The sequence below is a fragment of the Onychostruthus taczanowskii genome, unplaced genomic scaffold (assembly GCF_017590055.1).
Source record: "Onychostruthus taczanowskii isolate IOZ18803 unplaced genomic scaffold, ASM1759005v1 scaffold38, whole genome shotgun sequence".
NCBI lineage: Eukaryota > Metazoa > Chordata > Aves > Passeriformes > Passeridae > Onychostruthus > Onychostruthus taczanowskii.
This window is the reverse complement of record NW_024501237.1, coordinates 8,369,954-8,390,813: the sequence shown is the minus strand read 5'-3', so window position 1 is coordinate 8,390,813 and position 20,860 is coordinate 8,369,954. Positions and strand designations below refer to the sequence as shown.

Genomic DNA, 20,860 nt, shown 5'->3' with positions numbered 1-20,860 from the left:
TTGTAGGAAGTAAGACTGACTGATTTTTAATTAAATATAACTGATGAACATTCCTTAACCCTTCCTGGAATTTTGCCAAATTACTAATCTGCTGTATCTGGTCAGGTACAGTTCATCAACAATGTTCAGTTTTATTTCACAAATCCCAAAGATAATACTCAAGTTTTCTTTGGATGTAGAAATTAAATACATTTATTGAAAAGGTTTTGAAGAAAAATTAAATATAGAGCTGTTAGGGGTGCCATATATTTTGTGGAAGAGTTTTTTCAATCTCTTGAAACATCAGGATGAAGTTCTTGGAGTTCTGACAGACTAAGGTGGTGCAGGTATTTTTCATGCTTTGTGAGCTTAGCCTTTAATGAGCAAAGAGGAAAAAAGTCCAAGTATTTCAGAAGTGCAATGTCATATTTTATGTTGGAAACAAGCAATGCAGCTGTGTGAGTGTGTTCAATCCTTGTTTAAACATTTCCACTGTCTCAGAATTCTATTTTGTGCTGTAGAAGTAATGTACTAAGGAAGGAGATGCAGTACTGGTCTGAGCTGGTGTATGTTGCATTGTGTGAAAATCAGAGTTTCCCTGTTCAGGACTGGGGATTAGCTATGGCCATTTTGATGTATGGAAGGTATTCATCTTTCATCTCTGTCAGTTTCCTTAGGTGTTGTGCAGGCTTGATTGGGCATGGCCAGAACCCGTGTGCTCCAGTGGGGCATTGCAGTAAGCAGGGTGTCTGCTGTATGGGGACATTTCCCCTTCACTTGGTCATTTTTACCTCAACATTGTAGTCCTTGAGGGCATTGTCTTTGAGCTGGTGGTCTTCTTTTCCGTGCTGGCTTTGACAAGTGCTCCAGTAAGTGATGTAGGAACTTCCTGGTGATAAAAAGCCTGTTGAACAACCTCTCTTCCGTGCCTCTGCTGTAATTATGCCAAGTCCCTCATGCTGGGCCATCTTCCTGTTTCTTCATTCCAGAATCTGCTCCCTGTCCCTGCACTTTGAAACTAGACAGACCAGTACTTCTCCTTCACTTTTGCTTTCATCAGCATGAGTCCTATAGAAATATTGTTCTGTCATAGAAATTCAGGTGCTAACTTTAAGATTGCTGAGGTGACAAGACTTGGAAATCTCTTCTTAAGTCATCTTAATTCAAGATTAAAGACTTGATTGCCAGAATTTCACTTTTATCCGTAACCAAGTAAATTAGTTGGTTTGCAATCATTGTTGCATTTGCATGGCTGTACAGTAATCAAGTATGCACACCACTGGAATTTTACCATATACCGTCTTTCAGCTGAAATACGGAATTGCTAACATGGCTCTTCCAATTGCTTGTCTGTTGAGATGTCAATTACTTTGTTTTTCTTTGCCAAGAGGAATACCCTGCTTGGTCAGTAGTAGTAGGAAGAGAAATTATATATTGGCAGAAACATTGGAATGGAAGTACAGGATAGATTTGCTGCTTTAAGCAGAATCACTGATCTTATTTTTCAGAACTGTTTCTCAAAGCTGCTTAAGAAATTTATTACTGTTTGAGACTTCAGGATGCCATTGAGGATTCACTTGAGCAATACATGTTACTAAAGCCTGTTCATGAAATTAGGCCATTTTTTGTCACTGGAGCTGTCAGAAATTGTAGAAACATGATTCACTGCTGTAAATTTCTGAGGAGCAGCATAATTTTACCTGTTTCACTGGTGAAAATGTAAGAGTCATTAACAAAAACATCTTCAGTTGTAAGATTATAGTCAATCTTACATTGTTAAGGCTATAGATACTCTTAATTGAAACTGAAGTGGTTTTAATTGGGGCAAGGGAGTTAATTATTTATATGCTACTACCCTTTATTTTGGTTAGAATTAGACGAAGCAGTGTTTATTTCTGTTTTTGAAAGGTTTTCTTAATGAGATTTTGTTGATTGGACTTTATGTGGATGTCTCAGGTTTAAATCTCTTGTCTGCAACAGCACTGTGTCAATGCAACAGAAGTGGGCGTAAGGAATTACGCATTTTCTGATTTTGCCGATAGGGGATTTAGGGAAAATTAACAATTATTCATTGCCACCCGTAAATGTGAGGTCATTGAGACTTGTTACAGGGATTTCTGTTTACTTAGGTGATACCACAGAATGAAGTTAGCAAACTTTGTAATGTTGAAGAACAACCTTTCTTATCTTAATAGACCCATTTAACTATTTCTCATTGCTCAGTGCTGCCAGGTCTCATCTTGCATACCTCAGTGCTAAGGGTGAGGAGTACTCTAGGTGTATTATTTAGGTAGAAAATGTCAGTAGCCTCACCATGTATCTTGGATTATTTTGCAAGATACATGGATACTTCACCTCAGGTCTGAGTCCAGAGCAACCGGGGCTCCTTTAGACATTTTTATGCCAGATCTTGGAGTTTGATTCCCTTTGTTGTTTCAGATGATCATTAAAAACCAAACATATCCTGTGCATACTGGATCTCTTGTGAGGCACAGTCAGTTTCCTGAGGAGTTCTGCGGTGAAGCCTGAATGCAGGGGTTCCAGGGTCATGAACAGAAGTCAGCGTATTTTAGTTGACAGGGCCACGTTCGTGGTAGTTCTCCCCAAGAAGAGATTAATGTAAGCAAGTACAGGCCAACAGAACTGATTTTGAGTAATCGGTTTTTTCAGCAAGTCTGTCTTCAGTAAGTGAGGATTTCTAGTCTCCTAGAAGAGCTGTAGTTAACTATCTGTCAGCCCGTTTCCAGCTGAATTTTCTGAAATAAAAGAATGAGACCAATTCAAAAGCATAGACATAGCATAGATTTTTTTTCTGCCTTAGTATTAAATGAAAAGGTACGCATATTTCTTAGATTCTTTCTAACTAATTTGAATTTCAACTTTTTCTGTTCCTCTGGTTGTATGCTACCAAGCATTGCTAGTTAGGAAGATATCAGTGACTTCCAAAAGGTAAGCATGCTGTGAAGAGGAGGATTTATTAATCCCTTGAGCCAGGCAATTGTTGAAGCTGTTTGTTACACTGAACAATTCAATTAATTAACACTTCAGAGCAGTGACAGAGGATAGTTTGTTTCAATTTGACAGCAGAAAACTATGCTAGTTTGCTTCAGAGCTTTTTAGCATTAACACAGCTGCAAGATTTTTGTGGTTTCTTCAGTCCTTGGGTTTATACATCTTGTGTTTGTAATGAAATTGAATTGGTGTGGAATATCTTTTGCCTGGAGCTGCTGTGCTGTTTGATATGGTCAGTGCTCAAAGAATCCACGAATTCTTGGTGAGTAGTAGCTCCTAATGCTTCCAGCTTTCAGTATCTTGTTTACTACATTTAGCTTGAATTAGTGCACCTTAGTGACTTGACCTGATCTCGTCTACCTCTAGAGAGAGGAATTGTGCTGGAAAACAGCCTTGAGCTGCCTAGCACCTGAATTTATTATCTGGTAAGTGCTGCCTCTGAATTGTGCTGGAAGAAATAGATAGAATCAGAGTGGCAGATGTGCATATCCTGCAGCGTAAGTGCACACCTTAGGTAATGCAAAAGGCCAGGGGTTCCAATGCTTTTTGCTGCCAGAGATCTTAGAGCATCGTAGTTGCCAGTGTTGCCATGCCCCAAGTGTACATCCATGAATCTGTCACTGGGAGAAACTCTGGAGATCCCCTAAGAGCACACTGCTGTAGTTGAAAGGGTCTGTTGTAGAATCATAGAATAATTTTGGTTGGAAGGGACTTTTGAAGGTCATCTAGTCCAACTCCTTCTCCACCACGGATCGGCTCAAGCCTCAAAACCCTAGGGAAGAGGACAGCAGTGCCAAATATGTGAGTTGTTTTGTTTGAGCAGCCCCTTCTTCATTGTACTTCCTCCTGGAGACTTGCAAGTAAAACGTTCACCTGTGCCCATGTGTAAATCAGCTGTCCTGGTAACTTGTGTATGGTGGGGAATAGTCTGCAATATATTTCCTCTGACAATGACACTGGCTGTGTCACCTGCTGAAGGAGAGGGGCTGAGTACAGTGAACTACAGAGAAGTTCACTGTGCAGCTTTGATGTCTTTTGGGGCTTAATCTCAATTTTGACACTCATTTGGTGAAGAAAATCATATTCTTCAGCTGGTCTGTCACAGCACTGACTAAATTAGGATTCTTACTTTTACAGCATTATTTATGGGTGAGAAGTAATTTCCTGTGGGGGTTTTGGTGGGGCTTTTTGTTTGGTTGGTTAGGGTTGATTGTTTTTAAGTATTGGGGCATTGGGTAGTTTACATTGATTTTACTTCAGTTCAATTGCAGACGTGGGGTGTTAGGTTGGAGTAAAAAGTGTGACCTGGTAAAACACAGAGTCTTGGAAGAGAAAAGAGTTAAAAGTTCTTAATACTGTTTTTTCTAAAATTCTGTCTCTTTAATGGAAATTGCACACTATTTTTGGTTTCTGTTCAATTTCAAAGGGCATAAGGATTGGTAATGTGATCCCATCCCACCCACCTGGTTCTGCTATATCAATTTGATTCTCACACTGCTCTTTCTTGTGCTGATTCAAGTAAGAATAAAAAGAAAGCAGTCAGTCATGCCCCCGTGCTCCCACTTGTGAGCTTGGGGAGTAGATGATACCATCTTGTCTTTGATAATTACTCTTGAGGAAAAGCCTCTAGTCTTGCATGCTTCCAGGTGAAACAACAAAGGTGGTTTCTCCTTTATGTTGGTCTTCTGTGAATGTCTTCATCTTGCTCATGAAACACTTTTGGGTCTCCTTCTCACCTGTTTAATCAGCTGCAAAATCCAGGCTGGATAGACTCCTGTGAGAGTTTTTGTTTTGTTTTACTGCTGCAAATCAGTTTTAAAACAGTCTTGAATCAGTTAGGTTGTACCTATGTATTGATTCTCAAGTTTCCCTGCTTGAAAGGAAGTTTTCTACTTTATGTTGTGATTGAGGTGATTCTTTATGTAGGTTGAGTGGTACTTGGTGGCAGTGTAGATTCACTGTGAAGCTTCTAATCAGGCTCATGGTAACACCTGGTGTTATGCTGAGGTTGAGCTGATCTTAGCTATTGATGTTACTGAGCATACAATACACTTCAGTCTGCAGTGTAGTTATTATAAAATGTCTTATAAGTAGCACATTTAAGTTTGGATGGCTATTAAATTATTTACCTTAGTTTCTGAAGGCTTGCAAGATGTGAAGACTGCTTTGTGATAAAAGAGGATTTGCACTTCTGTGAATATTTGCAAAATATTTCAGGTATAAATGGCAGAGTCCACTCTGCTGTGTGCTGTATATTTGATCCTGAGGGACATACCTGCATGTCAGAATGCTGCACTTGACTAATATCATTTGGTTTTAGTTGGAAACACATGTATTTGACCATTAAAATGTCTGTCTTGAGAGGGAAGAATTACTTGGGAAGTAAAATACGCTGCCTGCTTATAGGTAGCTGTTGAGGGTTTGATGCTGGCCAAACACCACTGGTCTCGCAAAAAATGATTCACTCATTCTCCTCTGCTATAGTTGAGCAGAGGAGGGAAAAAGAACAATTAAAAAGGAGTTCATGAGTTGAGGTAAGGATTGGAAAGAAGCATTTTAAGGTCAAAACAGTCATAAAACTTAAAAATATATAAATACAAAAAAAAAAATCTATTAACAGACTTAAAAGAGTATAATGAGACCTAAAACCTTTAGAACACCGTTTCCCTCCTCCAGCCCTTTTTTCCTTCCTCCTGACAGTGCAGGGAGACAAAACATGGGGTTTTTAGTCAGTTTGTCACTTCTAAACAGTCTTTCTTCAGTTTGCTTAGGACAGGAGTCTCTTTTGCTATGCCATGAGGCCCTTCCCACCGGAGACAGTTCTCTGTGAACTCTTCCAATGTGGTTCTAATTTTCACAAGTAGCAGTCCCACACAAACCTGCTGCAACATGAGTCCCTCCCATGGGCAAAGCAGTCTTCCAACTGTTTTTCCATGGGCCATTTGGTTCATGGGGTACACTCTTTTAAGGATGAGTTGTTCTAGTATAAAAACAAGGGTCTTCTTCCTCTATCTCTAGAAACAAGGGTTCTTTCTCTCTGTTCAGACCTCTCACCAGATCACTGCTTTTTGGCATCCACATGCTCCAGTGCAAGCACCTTTTTTGCACAGGCTGCCAGTGAATTCTGCATCCCCCCATGCAATTAATGAATTACAGGGAAACAATTTGTTCTATTGTAGTCCTCATCATGGCTTGCAGAAGAATTTCAGCTCCGATGTCCACAGCACCTCCTCCTCCCCCTCCCTCTTTTGCACCGACCTTAGTGTCACCATGTTATTCTCTTCACGTGTCTTCACCTTTTCCTTTTCTCTAACTCAGGAGAGAATTGGTGTTTGTAGGTTCGTTTATTCCCGAGTTGTATCAATTGAAAGGTTTTTATAGAGTTCTGCAGTGCTGAAAGGTTGATCTCATCCAGGCTCTGCATCAGGGAACTGCTCAGCATGCCTTTCACTGCTGATCACTTGGTCCCCAATGGCACCATGTGAGTCACACCGACCACCTCTCCTCATGCGGATGCTGAAAAGGAAGTGCTGCTGCTGCCACTTCTGCCCTTCTGGCCAAAAGAGGCCAAGCAAATAAAGTTCACTGTGAGCCATGCTGAAACAGCAGTGACCACCACAGCTGCGCTGATCTCAGCTGTGCGGCCACTCCCAGCTGCACTGAGCGCTCTTGGCCACGGGGCTGCTTGCTCTTGGCACTGAAATGGGCCCTGGTGGCATAACCCTGGCAGCCACGCTAGGAAGGAGCCCAGTGGCCCTCTCTACTGCCACTCCAAGGAGAAGAAGAAAGAGGAATAGTGTTCCTTTTTTCCTTCTTAAATATGTCATCACAGTGGTGTTGCTAACCTCTCTAAGTGGGCCAGCCAGTATGTCAGTCGTCAGAGCCTTTAAGAATTGGCTCTGCTGGATATAGGAGAAGTTTCCACCACTAAAATCCAGATAGTGTTAACCTAGCACAGTAGCAAACAAGTGGAGAGCCTAGTTGTGTAAATTTCAAAAATATAAGATCTCTAAAATGCTCTTGTGGCAATGTATTTGTTTATACTGTATACAAAGAAAACAGTGCTGAATTAAGTTTGGATAAAAGTCATTTCTGCTACTGTAAGCAGCTCTTGGTGCTACTGTAATCACTAGCATGGCCCTTGTATAACAAACTTGTGGTTACCTTGTTCAAGAATCCATGTCAGTGTTCCCTATCTGTAGGTTTGGCAGCAAGGTTTAGAGAGTAGATGGGAGAAGATTCAAAAATGGAAAGCTGGGGCAAGGGAGGAGCAAACTCCATGTAGCCATGAGCTGTGACTAGATGTACATAAGCTGTAAATAGTGGGAGTCTTTTCACCTTTCATCATGGCATCCACCAGAGAAGAAATGTGAAGGAATTTATTCACATTTGACACGGTGAGCCATGTGCATGTGTAAGGCATCTGCTGGCCAGAGACTGAGTCTGCTCAGATGCCTTAATGCAATTTAGAGAACATCAGAATACAAGCCCTCCTTCCACCTCAGACTTTGAATTCTAGAGAATATGGGCCATCTCTGTTCCTTAAAATTTCCATATTAGTCTGTCTAGTAATTGCCATGCATTCTGATCCATTGAATAAATACTTGGTGATGGGGAAACAATGTATGTGCAAATTGTCACCTCCTATAGTCTTGCATGATTTTGAAGGAGTCATACTTTGCCTGCCTCATCTTACTAATTCTTGGTATTGTATTTAAATTGTATTAAAGCAGGTGTTATTTCCTTGCTATAAAGATAGAAAATTAGTTAAGGGATATAAAAAGAATTTGGTGTGTTTAGGATAGGTTGTTATTCTGGCCACAGCATGTATAGAAAAGCTTGTTAGATATCTTAAAATATCTGGTAACTTATTAAACTAAAAACTTTGAAGGGCAGGAAATGTGTAATAGATTCTATTGATGTGGAGTCAGATTCTGTTATTCTGAAGCATTAGCCTTCTTAACCTTACTCTTTTAAAGTTTAGCTTTTATGTTTTCTCATTGCATGATGTCAAAAGTTGTAGCTGCAGCACTTGTCTGTCAAGCATCAGAAGCACGCTCTCCCAGCTGGCTTTGAAGTTTATATGTGCAGGAATTTAGCTTAGTGCAGGCAACTGCTCTTCTAGCCATCTCTGGATCAGAGAACTATGTTACTTCTGCAGAACATCTGTCCTAAAGCAAGGGCTGCAGCTCTGGGAATGACTGCTGCATATTCATCTGGGAGGAAACAAGCTACCCAGATGAATAAAATTCCTGTTTCCACAAAGCCTGTATCTTTATGTCCCAAGAATACTTGACATGTCACCATTCCTGCTTCTGTGATTTTTTCTTTTTTTAATTTAAATTGCTCATTCTTTTTTCTTCTCTTACTCAGAAACTACTTACTTGCTTAAGGATCTTCTTTCCCAGGCTGTGTATATATTTTCAGTCTCCTTTTTGTTAAAAGATTTTTGTTCAAATTGTCTGTTCCTTGAAACTATAGGTTCACTGGTGTTTGTACCAGCCATGGTTGCATATGCTTCTATCCTGGCTTCCTTCTGTCTCATTCACACCTTAATTTAAGCTTGTTAGTCCATAATCTCTCTGGAGGATGAGTTAAGTATGTGCACAGCTTCAGGCAGGGGAATCTCAATATGCTGTTGGGCCCACTATGAGGAAACAGTCTCTTCTTTTCTGAAGAACTAAATGTGACCTCAATTTCATTTGTTCCCTTCCTTCCATTGTCAAAACATACAGTGTGTTCATAGAACACATATATGGAATAAGGAAACTCATAAAAAACCACAATTTGAAGTGTTTGCATTAACCGAATGAAATAAGCTTGGAAGTATTATCTAGAAAACTTGGTGCAATTGTATACAGGAAATCATTCCAACTTGTCTTGATCTAGAAATAACCTGTCAAAGGAGACCTTTGATGCTTCACTGAGGAATATATGCAGCTATGTCTATGTGCAGAGCTATATTCTGGAGATAAAAGTATGCCATGATTGTTTCCTGATAATTTGTTGGCCCTATCCAAGTAGTTTCGTGGTTATGAGAACCTTTCTGGGTTATGAGATGTAAGTGGATATAAACTTGTAAATCTTTCCTCCATGAAGCCTAAAGGAAGAATTTGTTACAATTTTTGGTGCGTTTGCTCTGTTCCAAACTACCTTGCATTATAAGCTCTGTACCACCCTAGAAATTTTTATGTGCAAATATTTCCTGTCTCTAGTATATATCCCATATGACTTTGCTTAAACTTCAAGGTGAGAGCCTGGTTGTTAGAGTACATTAAATGGAACCATTTAGTGATGTCACATTCACAGCCAGCATCTGAGCAAGCTGTACTCAAAGCCAGACTGCAAAACCCCAAAGTGCCCCATCTGCTTGTGACAGTGCCTTAGTTACACTGCAGACACATTCTTCAGTTCCTGTGGCTGCAGCACTTCTGTGACGGGTTCTGCTGCTTTCTCAGCTACCTGGGTGGGGGCAAGCAGCAACCCTACTTTTCAGGGAGGAGGCCTGGCTAGTAACATTTATGACTTATGGTTTCAATTAAAAAAAAGTCTGTCAGCTCTGACTGCTTGGCTGATTGTAGTGACTCAGCCAGCTACTTGAAAGCTGATAATGACTGGAACGTGTAAGTAGTACCCAGTCAAGTTTAATGGGGGGGGTGGGGGGGAAAAGTTGCCTGTACAGATTTTCCTCTTACCAAACCCTTAAAATGTTCTTTTGCAGTGCTGACTTTTCCTGTCCTTGGTGAACAGAGGGAGTTGTCTTTTGGAAGTGTTCAAGGTCAGGGTTGAATGGGGTTTTGGACAACATGGTGTAGTGAAAGGTGTTTCTGCCCTTGGGGCTGGTTGGAAGTAGATAGCCTTTGAAGGTCTGCTCAAGTTAAAACCATTCTAATTCTTTTGTTGATCTGTTCCTCTTTGAGTACATCTTATTTGCTCTCTCTGGGCATCTTCCTTCTCCTTCTGTTTCCATGTAAGCAATTTCCTTTCTCCTAAGGGTAGTGACAGTGTAGGGGGAGCAAGATAGGTGGTTTGTGATGCATCTTCGTCTTCAGTCATATTATTTCATCTGTATGACTTTAATACTAGAAAATAATACCTGCACTTAGTGTTTTGTCATTTTTTTTCACACCTTTGAAATTTATTGTTGGTATTTCCAAGAGAAAACCAGACATTAAATAGCATCTTTCATTATGAAGAGCAGCACGAAACACAGAAGTTGTAAACAAGCCATTTTCTTTTTTAAGCATTTCCCCTAACATTCATGTAACTTTTTAAAGTTTTGTTTTTAGAACCTTCTGCTTGAAGGGAAGACCTCTTGGGTCTGCCTTTCCTAAGTATTTTTGTTGAGAGTGGTTTGAGGACACATGGTGTCCATATGTGCTTATGAGTGTTCTTGGATAATTACTTTGGAGCAGTGTGAGGAAAGATGGAGTCCTGAACAACAGCTTATTGACAAGGACTTGAAAACTCTGAGCTGTACCCAGTTTTTACACCCCTGTCTGCCATCCTGCCACCAGAATGGATCAACCAGTCAGTGATGTCCTGTTATGAATGACTTTGTAATTAATAACAGGATTAATAGGATTTGGGCTGGTGCTCAGTCAGTGTGTGCTCCTGTTCTCCTGGCCTCATAAATGTTTATTTCATTACAAAATAATTAAATGTAAGAGGTGACCTAAAATGTATGAATTGGTGTTTATAGTGTTATTTCTTTCGGCTTATATTTAAATATGAGAACAAGAAGTATATTTACATAAATACTAAATCTGGTTTTCAAAGGTCATGCTGTGTGCTGTTGTGCGTTGTGGTCACCTTGCATAATGAATGAGGCTCAGACAAAACAGTTGAACTAAGAACACAGTAGAGGAATGTTTAAATTTCCAGGATGGTAAGATAATGTTACTATATACTAATTTTGAAAGTTTGGATGTATGAGATACATGTTGTAATCAAACTCATCCTAAGAAGATGCTTTCAGAGGTAGTTTAAACCAAGTTCCAATGATTTGTGTGTCCTTCCAGTTTGTACGATTGTTGGAGGTTGTCTTCTGGGTTTCTATTCAGGATAATTGGCCAGTGTGGGTTCAGTGCTTACCAGCTTAACAACATAAGATTAGCTTTTGTGTTAAGGGAGAGTTGAATCTCTTCAGGCACTTAAGCTTCCTGTGGTGTCTTACTTGAGAATCTGCTGTATGATAATATGTCTTCACGTCTACATTTAAAATCATGGTGTTGCTAACATCATCTTTTTTTCTTTTTTTTTTTTTTTCCTGTCAGTGGAAAGAATTTTTAGACACAGGAAGCTTAATAAACAGGAATCATTAAAATATTAGTACATTTTCTAAAATCTGATGCTTACTGATGCTTTATTTCAGGCATGCATAAATACTTTCACTCTAAATTTTTTGACTAAACTTATTCTGTTTTTCAATAGAGGTGTTATGAACATAAGCAGTATAGAAATGGGCTGAAGTTCTGTAAACAGATCCTGTCCAATCCCAAGTTTGCTGAACATGGAGGTAAGTTTTCAAATGGCATGTGCTCTCTTTTTCACTGTACTTAACAGTAATTATTTTAATGTTTTATACCCCTTCACTGTTAACTTTTTGTTCATAAAGCAGTAAGAGCATCCAGAAACATGTGTATTAAACACTTACAGTTGGTAAGATTTGTCATTTTAGAGACTGATCTTATCAGTAGTCAGAGCTTCCCATTCTTATTCAAGTCTAAGATTCATGGTACAAGTTTCCTAGTACAAGTATGCATTAATAAAATCACTTGTCCTGGGAAATTGATATTCACTTACATAAAAGTGAAAAACAAAAGGAAGAGGCTGAATATTCTTCAGTATTCTGTCACCTCTATGGGCTGCTACTTTTTTGAAGGAATAGTCATATTTTAAAAGAAGAAAAAGGTGTTTATTCCTTCACTGTATTTTCAGTCAGCTCTTAATACTTAGTCAAAGTCTCTTTGCACTGTTCAGAAATGCTTTGTGGGTTTTTTGCAATTACTTTGGTATGGGTGGATGTGTAGAAATATCAGAGTTGTGAATTAATACTTGAGTAGTTAAAAAAAATCTCCAAAAGTAGAACAGACAGGTTTAAAATAAAGCATTCATTCATATTTTGATATGTAAGATATGGAAGTAATATGAAAGGTTTATTGCTGTGTATGATATACTTAAGTGAATAATCTGACAGCAGAGTTTTCCATGTGAGAAAATAATGAAGTCTTGAAAGTGAGAACTGAATCTAAATTTGCGTTTATACTATGTTTGGGGTTGCTATATGGAGCTAAAACCCATGGAAATGAATGACTGAATAACCCGTTAAATGAATAAAAAAATTAACTTACATAATATTTTTCTTTCTTTCTTAGAAACCTTGGCAATGAAAGGACTAACATTGAACTGTCTAGGGAAGAAAGAGGAAGCTTATGAACTTGTGCGCAGAGGCCTAAGGAATGACCTGAAGAGTCATGTCTGTATCCTTTCTGAAATCAGGGCTTTTGCTGATGAATTTAAAAGGTTGATTTCTGCCTATACTTGATTCATAGAATAGCAGTAAAAGCCAGTTTAAACTTCAAACTGGAAGTTCAGAATTTTCAATTTCCAATAAATATTTTGTCTAAGCTATCCACAGGGCAGATGCTTTGCAGTCCTTACAGTCACAGTTAGCTTACGTATTATTCTGGCGCGCATTGTGTATTTTTTATTATTAATCTGCAGCTGTAAACTCGTGGGCATTTAAGCATGTGATTTGGTTTGGAAGCATGAGTAGTTGCCATTACATTGTTAAAAGACTGGTCATATACTTAGAGTGCAGGAAGTATGAGCACTTCAGATGTCTAAAATTGTGTTCAAGTAAGCCTAATATTGTTTTCAGAGATCTTGTTACTTTATTTCCTCCCTCAGTGTGTGATATGTAACATTAACAGCGTATTATACAGACTGCATACATATAACTGTTCTGACAAAAATACATATACAAGTTCTGACAAAAAGGATTGTAACGTTCCTGTCCATTTATAAAACAGCTTGAGAGCTTGTTGCCAGCTGTTCTGTCACTGCCATGTTGGAGCTCATTTGTCCCTGCTCAAATTCAGAGGAAGCCTTAATAGAGTTTTCCAGGTTGGCATGTCTATGGCCTTCTTCAGAGGTCAGACAAGAAGTATGATGAAGCTATCAAATGTTATAGAAATGCACTGAAATGGGACAAAGACAATCTTCAAATCTTGAGAGACCTTTCTCTGCTACAAATTCAAATGAGGGATCTTGAAGGGTACAGGGTGAGTATGCATGCTGCATTTAATGATCATCTAGGGAGCTGCAGCAAAGGTGGCAGATTGATTAATGACACTTAAAAAAGATAGTTAGGTCCAGAGGGTTAAAACTATATGCCACTCTTTCACTTCATGAAAGTAAAAGCAGATGTGCTACCCTGCGATTTCTATAAAATACAAAGATTTAATGGCAAATTATATTATGCATTTTCAGCTCAGTGTAGAATTGTCTGCCTTATTGCGGTTTGGGGGTTTTTTGATGCTTTTTAACCCAGCTGTAGACAATCTCCAGTCTTGTTCTTTCCTTGAAAGGATTCCTGTAGGTAAGAGGCAATGTGTTCAGAATGTGACTTTTATTCAGGCTACGGAGTTTGTATTTTTTGGTAACTTTGTACTATATATCCCTCTGCCTTTACATCAGTGGCCCCCCATTTCCTCTCAGCAGTAGGTAATAACAGAACAAGCAGTGTGTACTGCATGAAACATCATGTTTTGGCTCCTTGCCATCTTGGGCATTAGTGAGTTGACAGCTCAATTTTTTGGTCAGGTTTTCATCTTTTTAGGTTTCCCTTCCACCTCTAAAGTTGTGTTATTTGAAACACATTAGTTGGTCTCTTTCCTTTTTAAATTAGATAAGATTAGTTATACCCAGGAGCAAGTTCTGTGCTAAGAGTTGTGTGGAACCATCAGCTAGCACAGCTCCTCAGAGAACTTAATTCCTGAGTCAGGACAATTCTTAATTTTTTCATATTAGATTTTTTATTTAGAAATGTCATTCCACTCTTGTCAAGACAGGGTAGCTAAAACTTAGTGTAGGTGCCAAAAATGCACATTTGCAAAATGTGTTTGCAAATTTCTATTTTCTTGGCCTCTGGATAAATGTGAATACAAATTTTGTAATCTCTAAACATACAAGTAACACATGTTTGCCAAATGTATTAAGGATTAAATGTTGGGATGCTTAGAAGTCAGTAGTTCATGGCTAATCATATGCTGGTCTCTGAAGAATGTAAATTTGCTCTCAAAACTGGGAATAAGATTGTGTTTTGGTTGGGGCTTTTTTTTTTTTTTCCTTTGCTTCAAATTCCAGCCTCTCCTTCTTGAAAATATTTTGAGTGATCATCATTATATTAAAACAGCTGTAACTAGTTTTAATTCTTTGTTAATCCCTACTTTTGACAGTTTAGGCATTTTCAGTAGGAAGTAACACTTTTCCTTTAAGTTACTTGAAAATGCTTTTTAGCAGTCTATAACAAAACAAGTCATAGCATTTTCCTCAGATTAAAATTGCATGATACCAAGCAAATCTGTTGTCTTTTCCAGCTGTAATTATCCTCTTGCCAAAGAATAGGAATGTGTTTGCGTGACCTGCATTGCCTAAGAGCACTTCCAATCATTTAAATACATATGTACTTTCAAGGTTAATTTGAAACACTGGTAAATGTTCCTGCAATTCAAACCAAGTATCCTTAATTGTGTTCTGTTCATAAGTGGTTAGACAGGAAAAGCATGTGTGTCATACATGAACAAAATTAGTCTGACTCATCAGGATTTGGTTGGACATATTATTTTGTGAAGGCTTACTTTTTTATTCAGTGAACACCATTGCAATTCGAAGTTTATTCTTTCTCTGGTTAATAAAATGCATATAGACAACTCTTTCGCAGTGACTTCCTAAATACCAGAATACTGAAGACAGAATATTGCCTTATGGATTCTACAGAGTATCAGGGTAAAGTCAGAAAAATTAGCAGCTACTTTTTTTTTGCAGGAAACAAGATACCAGTTGCTTCAGCTCCGACCTGCACAGCGAGCATCATGGATTGGTTATGCCATTGCTTACCATTTGCTGGAAGACTATGAAATGGCAGCAAAAATTTTAGAGGAATTTAGGAAGACACAGCAGGTAAGAGGAGAACATGGAATTGTATATGGAGTGCTGCTTAAACCAAAAAAACCCCCATTCCTTTCATGAGAAAACTTCATGCAGTTTCTTTAGAAAAATGAATTTCATCCCAAATTTTAGAATTAGAAGGCTGATCTGTGTCCCGTGTCTGGTTTTCCTATGTAGACATCACCTGACAAAGTGGACTACGAGTACAGTGAACTGCTGCTCTATCAAAATCAAGTCCTCCGGGAAGCAGGGCTTTATAAAGAAGCCTTGGAGCATCTTTGTACCTATGAAAAGCAGATCTGTGATAAACTGGCTGTTGAAGAAACTAAAGGTAATCACTTGCTTTCTGAAGATACATTTAAACACATAGCATACAATGGGATGTCTATATGGTCGGTTTTTCCCATCTTTTGGAACTCAGATTTGTTTTTAGCTTAGTTTATTTAACTTTGCTATTGTAAAGGACTGCTTGTCTCGCAGCTTATTCAGTTCCTGTCATGCTCTTGTCCCAGGCTGGTAAGACATCAGTGAGGTACAGGCATGCTGTTCTGAAACTTTAAGCTAACAGGCGTTTCAGACAGGAGATCCTAAATTGATGTCCTGAAGTTGTTTCTGAATAATGTACCCCGTGCTGTTACAGCTTTGATAGTGGCCCTGACTACTAGGATACCATGTGCTGAAAAGGAAGAATCATCTTTGGTACAGCAGAAGGCTTTTAAATGTACTCAGTAACCCTTGCATCATAGAGAAATTGGCTCTGTAGTGAGGCTAGGGTAGCTTCTGTTGTATTATTATAAACCTGGTGTATAATACTATAACACATCACTACAATAGTGTGGCTTATATTCCACAAATGGAATTGCAGAGTGATACAAGTTCGTTCTAATAGCTGCATTAACAGGTGCACTTTCTTAAAGCATGCTTTTTTCCTGTTCTGCTTGATGCTTGTACAGTCTTTCTGTGAAACTGCCAGTCTATTGAAGGTACTGCTTGTTCTCGGCCCACACTGGAATCTGTTTAGATGATTGCTTAAAGTAAAGAGAAGAAATCCTTCCACTCTAGTTTGTTCATGTAGATGTTGTAGCTAGTTCCGTGTTTCTGCTAATAGTAATTTCACTGTCTTCCAAAAGGAACCTAGGAATTGAGTAGTGACAGTAATGGGAGGTGTGGTGCTTCATCAAGGAAGTGACTGCAGATGACTCTCCACGGTAGCTGAGTGTCTTTACTTTGTTTGCTTATAAAAGGAGATGGATATAGAGACTACAGTATCACAGATCATTTTTGAAACACAATAGTGGGACTTGTGTGGATGGGAGGGGGTTTTTTCTGACTTCTGAAGGATCTTTTGACATACTTTATGTTCCGTGTTGCTGTACTATATGACACACTTAGTCTGTGAATGTCCGAAGTTTGGAATGAAAATAAGTTTTGCATATAGGACTTGATTAAAAATAAACCTGAGACCAAAACACAAAACCTCCTAGGAAGTTACCAGACAAAAGGATGGAAATACTTTTTGCAGTCTGTGTGCTTGCTTTCAACAGGGTACAAGTGATTAATTTTTTTTGGGTACAGCTCCCATTGTGTTGTTTGGACTGACTTGGCTGCTGTGTATTCTCTAGACAAGCATTGTAATAAATGAGTGTGTGCAAATTTTAAGCGCACATGCAAAAGCCACTGTGGATGAAACACAGTTGAAAAACACTGAAACTTGTATTGGCATTTGCTGCTGTTAGATAGGAAAAAAATTAACTTTCACCTCAGAGAAATTTAAGGTTTATTTTCCCAATTCTGTCATTCTCAGTGGGTGAACTATTGATGTTTTCCTGGGCACTAGATTCTGTGTGTAGTCCTCAAGTTACTCTAATTGTGGAAAGCAGCATCTCTTGACAAAATTGCTTGTTAATTGTGTGACATGGGAAAGAAGAAAGGTAAATTTGCATTTTCCTCTTTAAACTGGGTAAAAAAAATTTTCCTTAGTCTAGCCTTACATTCTTCACCTCTGGTGTGTAATCTGTTCATGCCTAACATTTGCCAATAGCAAAGCTTTGTTAAACAGTTTTCCACTGTGAATTGAGAAATCTACTCCTGTTGCAGTTCCAGCATTAACAAAGATGTGTATACAATCATTAGACCTAATCTTTACTTTATAAGTTTTAATTTGTATTGAAGTATCATGAAAATGAAACTTGTTTGCATAATCTTGAAAATTCATTCATCTAATCTGTGGCTTAATTAAAAACATTGAAGTTAACTTCATGAAATACCAGACTGAAGAACCATTCTCTTACTTGCAGCTCTGCAATTTGTTTGGTTTTCAAGATGCTGTATACATCAAATACCATGTGCTGTTTTTAATTGCCTTCTGCAGTAAAAACTGCACTTAAAGTAACCAGTCACTTCAGTGAGGGGAAAAAAACCACACCACATGCATTTTGCATTAAATTTTCAAGTAAGTTTCAGGAATTACAGGCCGAGTTGTAAAATCTTGCTATTAACTGCAGCTATTTTCAAAGTAAAAGCATCTCTGTCAACTAGTTTGTAATGCTATATGTAGTGCTTATTTTTTCTGTAAAATTAGAATCTGGATGGAGCTAAGGATTATCCAGTCTTTTAGTGTAGAGTGATAAATGTTATACTGCTTTAGTATTTTGTTACCTTAATTTAAAATGTCTTGTTTTTCACACAGGAGACCTCCTGCTTCAGCTTGGCAGACTTGAAGAAGCAGTTGAAGTCTACAAGGGACTGCAAGAAAGAAATCCTGAAAACTGGGCTTACTACAAAGGCTTAGAAAAGGCACTTAACCCAGGTAATGATTTGGTATCTCGTAGTAAATAAGATTTTTCTGTATATTTGTAATTAATATGTGTATGAAAAGCTTGTATTGGTTCAAATACTAAAACTATTATTTTTAAAGTCCCCATTAAATTTTTGCTATTTAGTCATAGTGTGTACATACAGTCATAATGTTGGTGTTTCTTAAGAAAGACAGGAAATATTTATTGCATTGTTTACCTTGTCTTATCTAAAATCATAGAATAATAAAAATGTAATAGTCTTTGTGTGTCGCTGAAAGAATAGAATTATTTCTTAGATTACAGTTTTAATTTTGAGTTTTTCCTTTACTGCCTCTGTTATTTTAATCTTATGTTGTAGCTAATGCAACTGAATGGCCACCTTTGAAGATTTTAGACAGCATTAAGGCAGGAGCTCTTTTTAAGATGGGAGTTGAGCAGTTAGTATTCCAGTGCTGGAAGAGGAATTAGTAGATACTGTGTACCTTGGAGTCATTAAATTCATTAGTTTTAATAAGAATAAGGAGGAAATTCTGTTCTTGAGGAAGGATATAGCCATTATATATATTATATTATAGTTGCTATATATTCTGATTATTTTTTTAGTCTGGTATAAATCACTTTCCCTGCCCCCCTTTTCCTTCTTGCCAGAATGGAAGGGGAAAGTAAACTCTAACATTCTCTTCCAGCTAATATGATGGAGAGACTAAAGATCTATGAGGAGGCCTGGACTAAATACCCAAGGGGACTAGTTCCAAGAAGATTACCATTAAACTTTTTGTCTGGTAAGTGCATTTTTTGCTGAGCAGGTAGTGATCAACACTTGTGTTTCTTAGACTCTGATTTAACAGTACAAACAATCTGCAATTGATGAGTAATGTCTGGTAAAACAAAATCAACAGGTCTTTTTCCTCTCAAGGTGAAAAGTTTAAGGAATGTCTGGACAAGTTCTTAAGGATGAATTTCAGTAAAGGTTGCCCACCAGTCTTCAATACTTTGAGGTCATTATATAAAGACAAGGAGAAGGTAAGTGTTCTAACCAGTTTTTACGTGTTCTACCTCATAACTGTGGTGTACTGAAAGATGGAGGAAGCCATTTTTCTTCAGTATTCTCTCCATCAGCACTGCTTTAGATGACCTGATATAGTCAATATAAGAGAGAAAAAAGAAGTGTATACATGTGCCAAGTTGGTAAATATAGAAAACTTAAGATTTAGTAATTCTAAGCTGTGTTAAGTGTTCACCAAGGGAGGCCTGGTCTTAATTTGTTAAAAATAGAGTGAGATTGGGTACATTCTCAAATGTAATGTAATTCAGGACATTGCAGAGTTTTTTTAACCAAAATAACTAGTTTGGGTAACACCAAGTAGCTCAAGTTGAAATAAAATACTATCTGACCCACAGATTATTTTTTCTGTGTCTTGCCTTGCACGTGTAGGTGGCAATCATAGAAGAGCTCGTGATAGGTTATGAAACCTCTCTAAGAAGCTGCAGGTTATTTAACCCAAATGGTGAGTGCTGAGACTGTTGGGCTTCACGGAAATAGTGCCTGCTTGAAAGCCCTGGGTGTCCATTCAGAGGTGGGGAAATAGGGAGTGAAAAAACCAAGATGATATGGGGTTTTTTCTGGTTTTTCCCTAATGCAGAACTGACCCATAGCTGTCAAATATAAAGTCTGTATTCAAAATATAGTCACTTGACCTAAACTTTTTTCCTGCATCCATGAATTTAGTCATGTCTTTTTGAGTTGACTAAAGTCAACAGTTTTGAGTTCAAGTATGTTATTTTCAAGACTTGATTTTATCATTTTTCAAGAAACAGAAGTTTGAAAGCTGTGTCAAATCTATAACTACAGAAATGCCAAACAAAAGGCAATATACTGATAGTACAATTTTCAAGGAGAGGTGTAATTTTGGAGCTTTTGGTGGGACTAGGTTTTGTGTTCTTGGAGGTTTTGCATATCTGATTGCCCTAAGCAAATACTTGGAACAGAGTGCAATTGCCTTTGACCTGCCAACTCCCTTTTCCTGAAAACCACAGAAGGAGAAGGGAGCAGTATATGCTTAGGTCTTGGATAGACTTAAAAGCTCGTGTACGTACCTGGAGCCAGTTGTTTGAAAGCTCTCCTAGGTCTGACAGAGAGGCAGAATTGACTTCAGTGTCTGTGTTTAGAGCATTCTGCTTCAGGTGTGTTGTTTTAGTCATAAACTGAACAAACAGCCTCTCTCCATTTTGCTCCTGCCAGATGACGGTAAAGAAGAACCTCCAACCACTTTACTCTGGGTCCAGTATTACTTGGCTCAGCATTATGATAAAATTGGACTGCCATCCCTGGCTCTAGAATATATAAATGCTGCTATAGAAAGTACTCCCACTTTGATAGAACTCTTCCTTGTGAAGGCAAAAATCTATAAGGTAAGTTTGGCTTTATTCTTAGTGACCAAAGGTTATTTGTTTCTCAGGAATTCCTGTGAGTTTCTAGATAATGGTATTGTTTAGCTACTTGAGATTTTCTGCTGCGTATGAAAAAGCCACTATGTAGGTTTCTAACTCAATAAAGGAGAAATGTACAGCACAATGTGAATTCTCAGTTTAAAAATCACACTGATAAATTAGATTGAGTCTTGCATTTGTTCTTATCCCCTGTTTTTGTAGCTGCTTAAAACTGTTTCTCAGGGTGCACTGTGATACTCAGAATGGGATTATCCAAACTGGTTAATTAAGCATTTTCAGGAAAAGTATTCGGTGCTGAAAGACCAGTAATTCCATAATGAGGAAAGGTATTTAACTGCCTTTTTTTTTCTTTCAAGATCTGTTGCTTTTGAAGTAAGCTATTTATTTTTTAAAAGTCTAAAAAAATCCTACTTATATCAAGCAGTGAGTAAATAAAACGTGTTTTA

The 20,860-nt window shown here is 38.1% G+C and overlaps 1 protein-coding gene across 1 annotated transcript in view; it reads left to right on the top strand.

The window, feature by feature from the left end:
* The window catches only part of NAA15 (N-alpha-acetyltransferase 15, NatA auxiliary subunit), a 37,809-nt gene that overhangs the window by 3,345 nt on the left and 13,604 nt on the right, over positions 1-20,860 (top strand). Inside the window, exons 2-11 of the mRNA XM_041412030.1 lie at positions 11,425-11,509; positions 12,369-12,473; positions 13,120-13,277; positions 15,043-15,177; positions 15,343-15,496; positions 17,855-17,974; positions 18,650-18,745; positions 18,880-18,986; positions 19,399-19,471; positions 20,206-20,375. Of these exons, the coding sequence (XP_041267964.1) occupies positions 11,425-11,509; positions 12,369-12,473; positions 13,120-13,277; positions 15,043-15,177; positions 15,343-15,496; positions 17,855-17,974; positions 18,650-18,745; positions 18,880-18,986; positions 19,399-19,471; positions 20,206-20,375 (1,203 nt within the window). The remainder of the gene's footprint in view (positions 1-11,424; positions 11,510-12,368; positions 12,474-13,119; positions 13,278-15,042; positions 15,178-15,342; positions 15,497-17,854; positions 17,975-18,649; positions 18,746-18,879; positions 18,987-19,398; positions 19,472-20,205; positions 20,376-20,860) is intronic.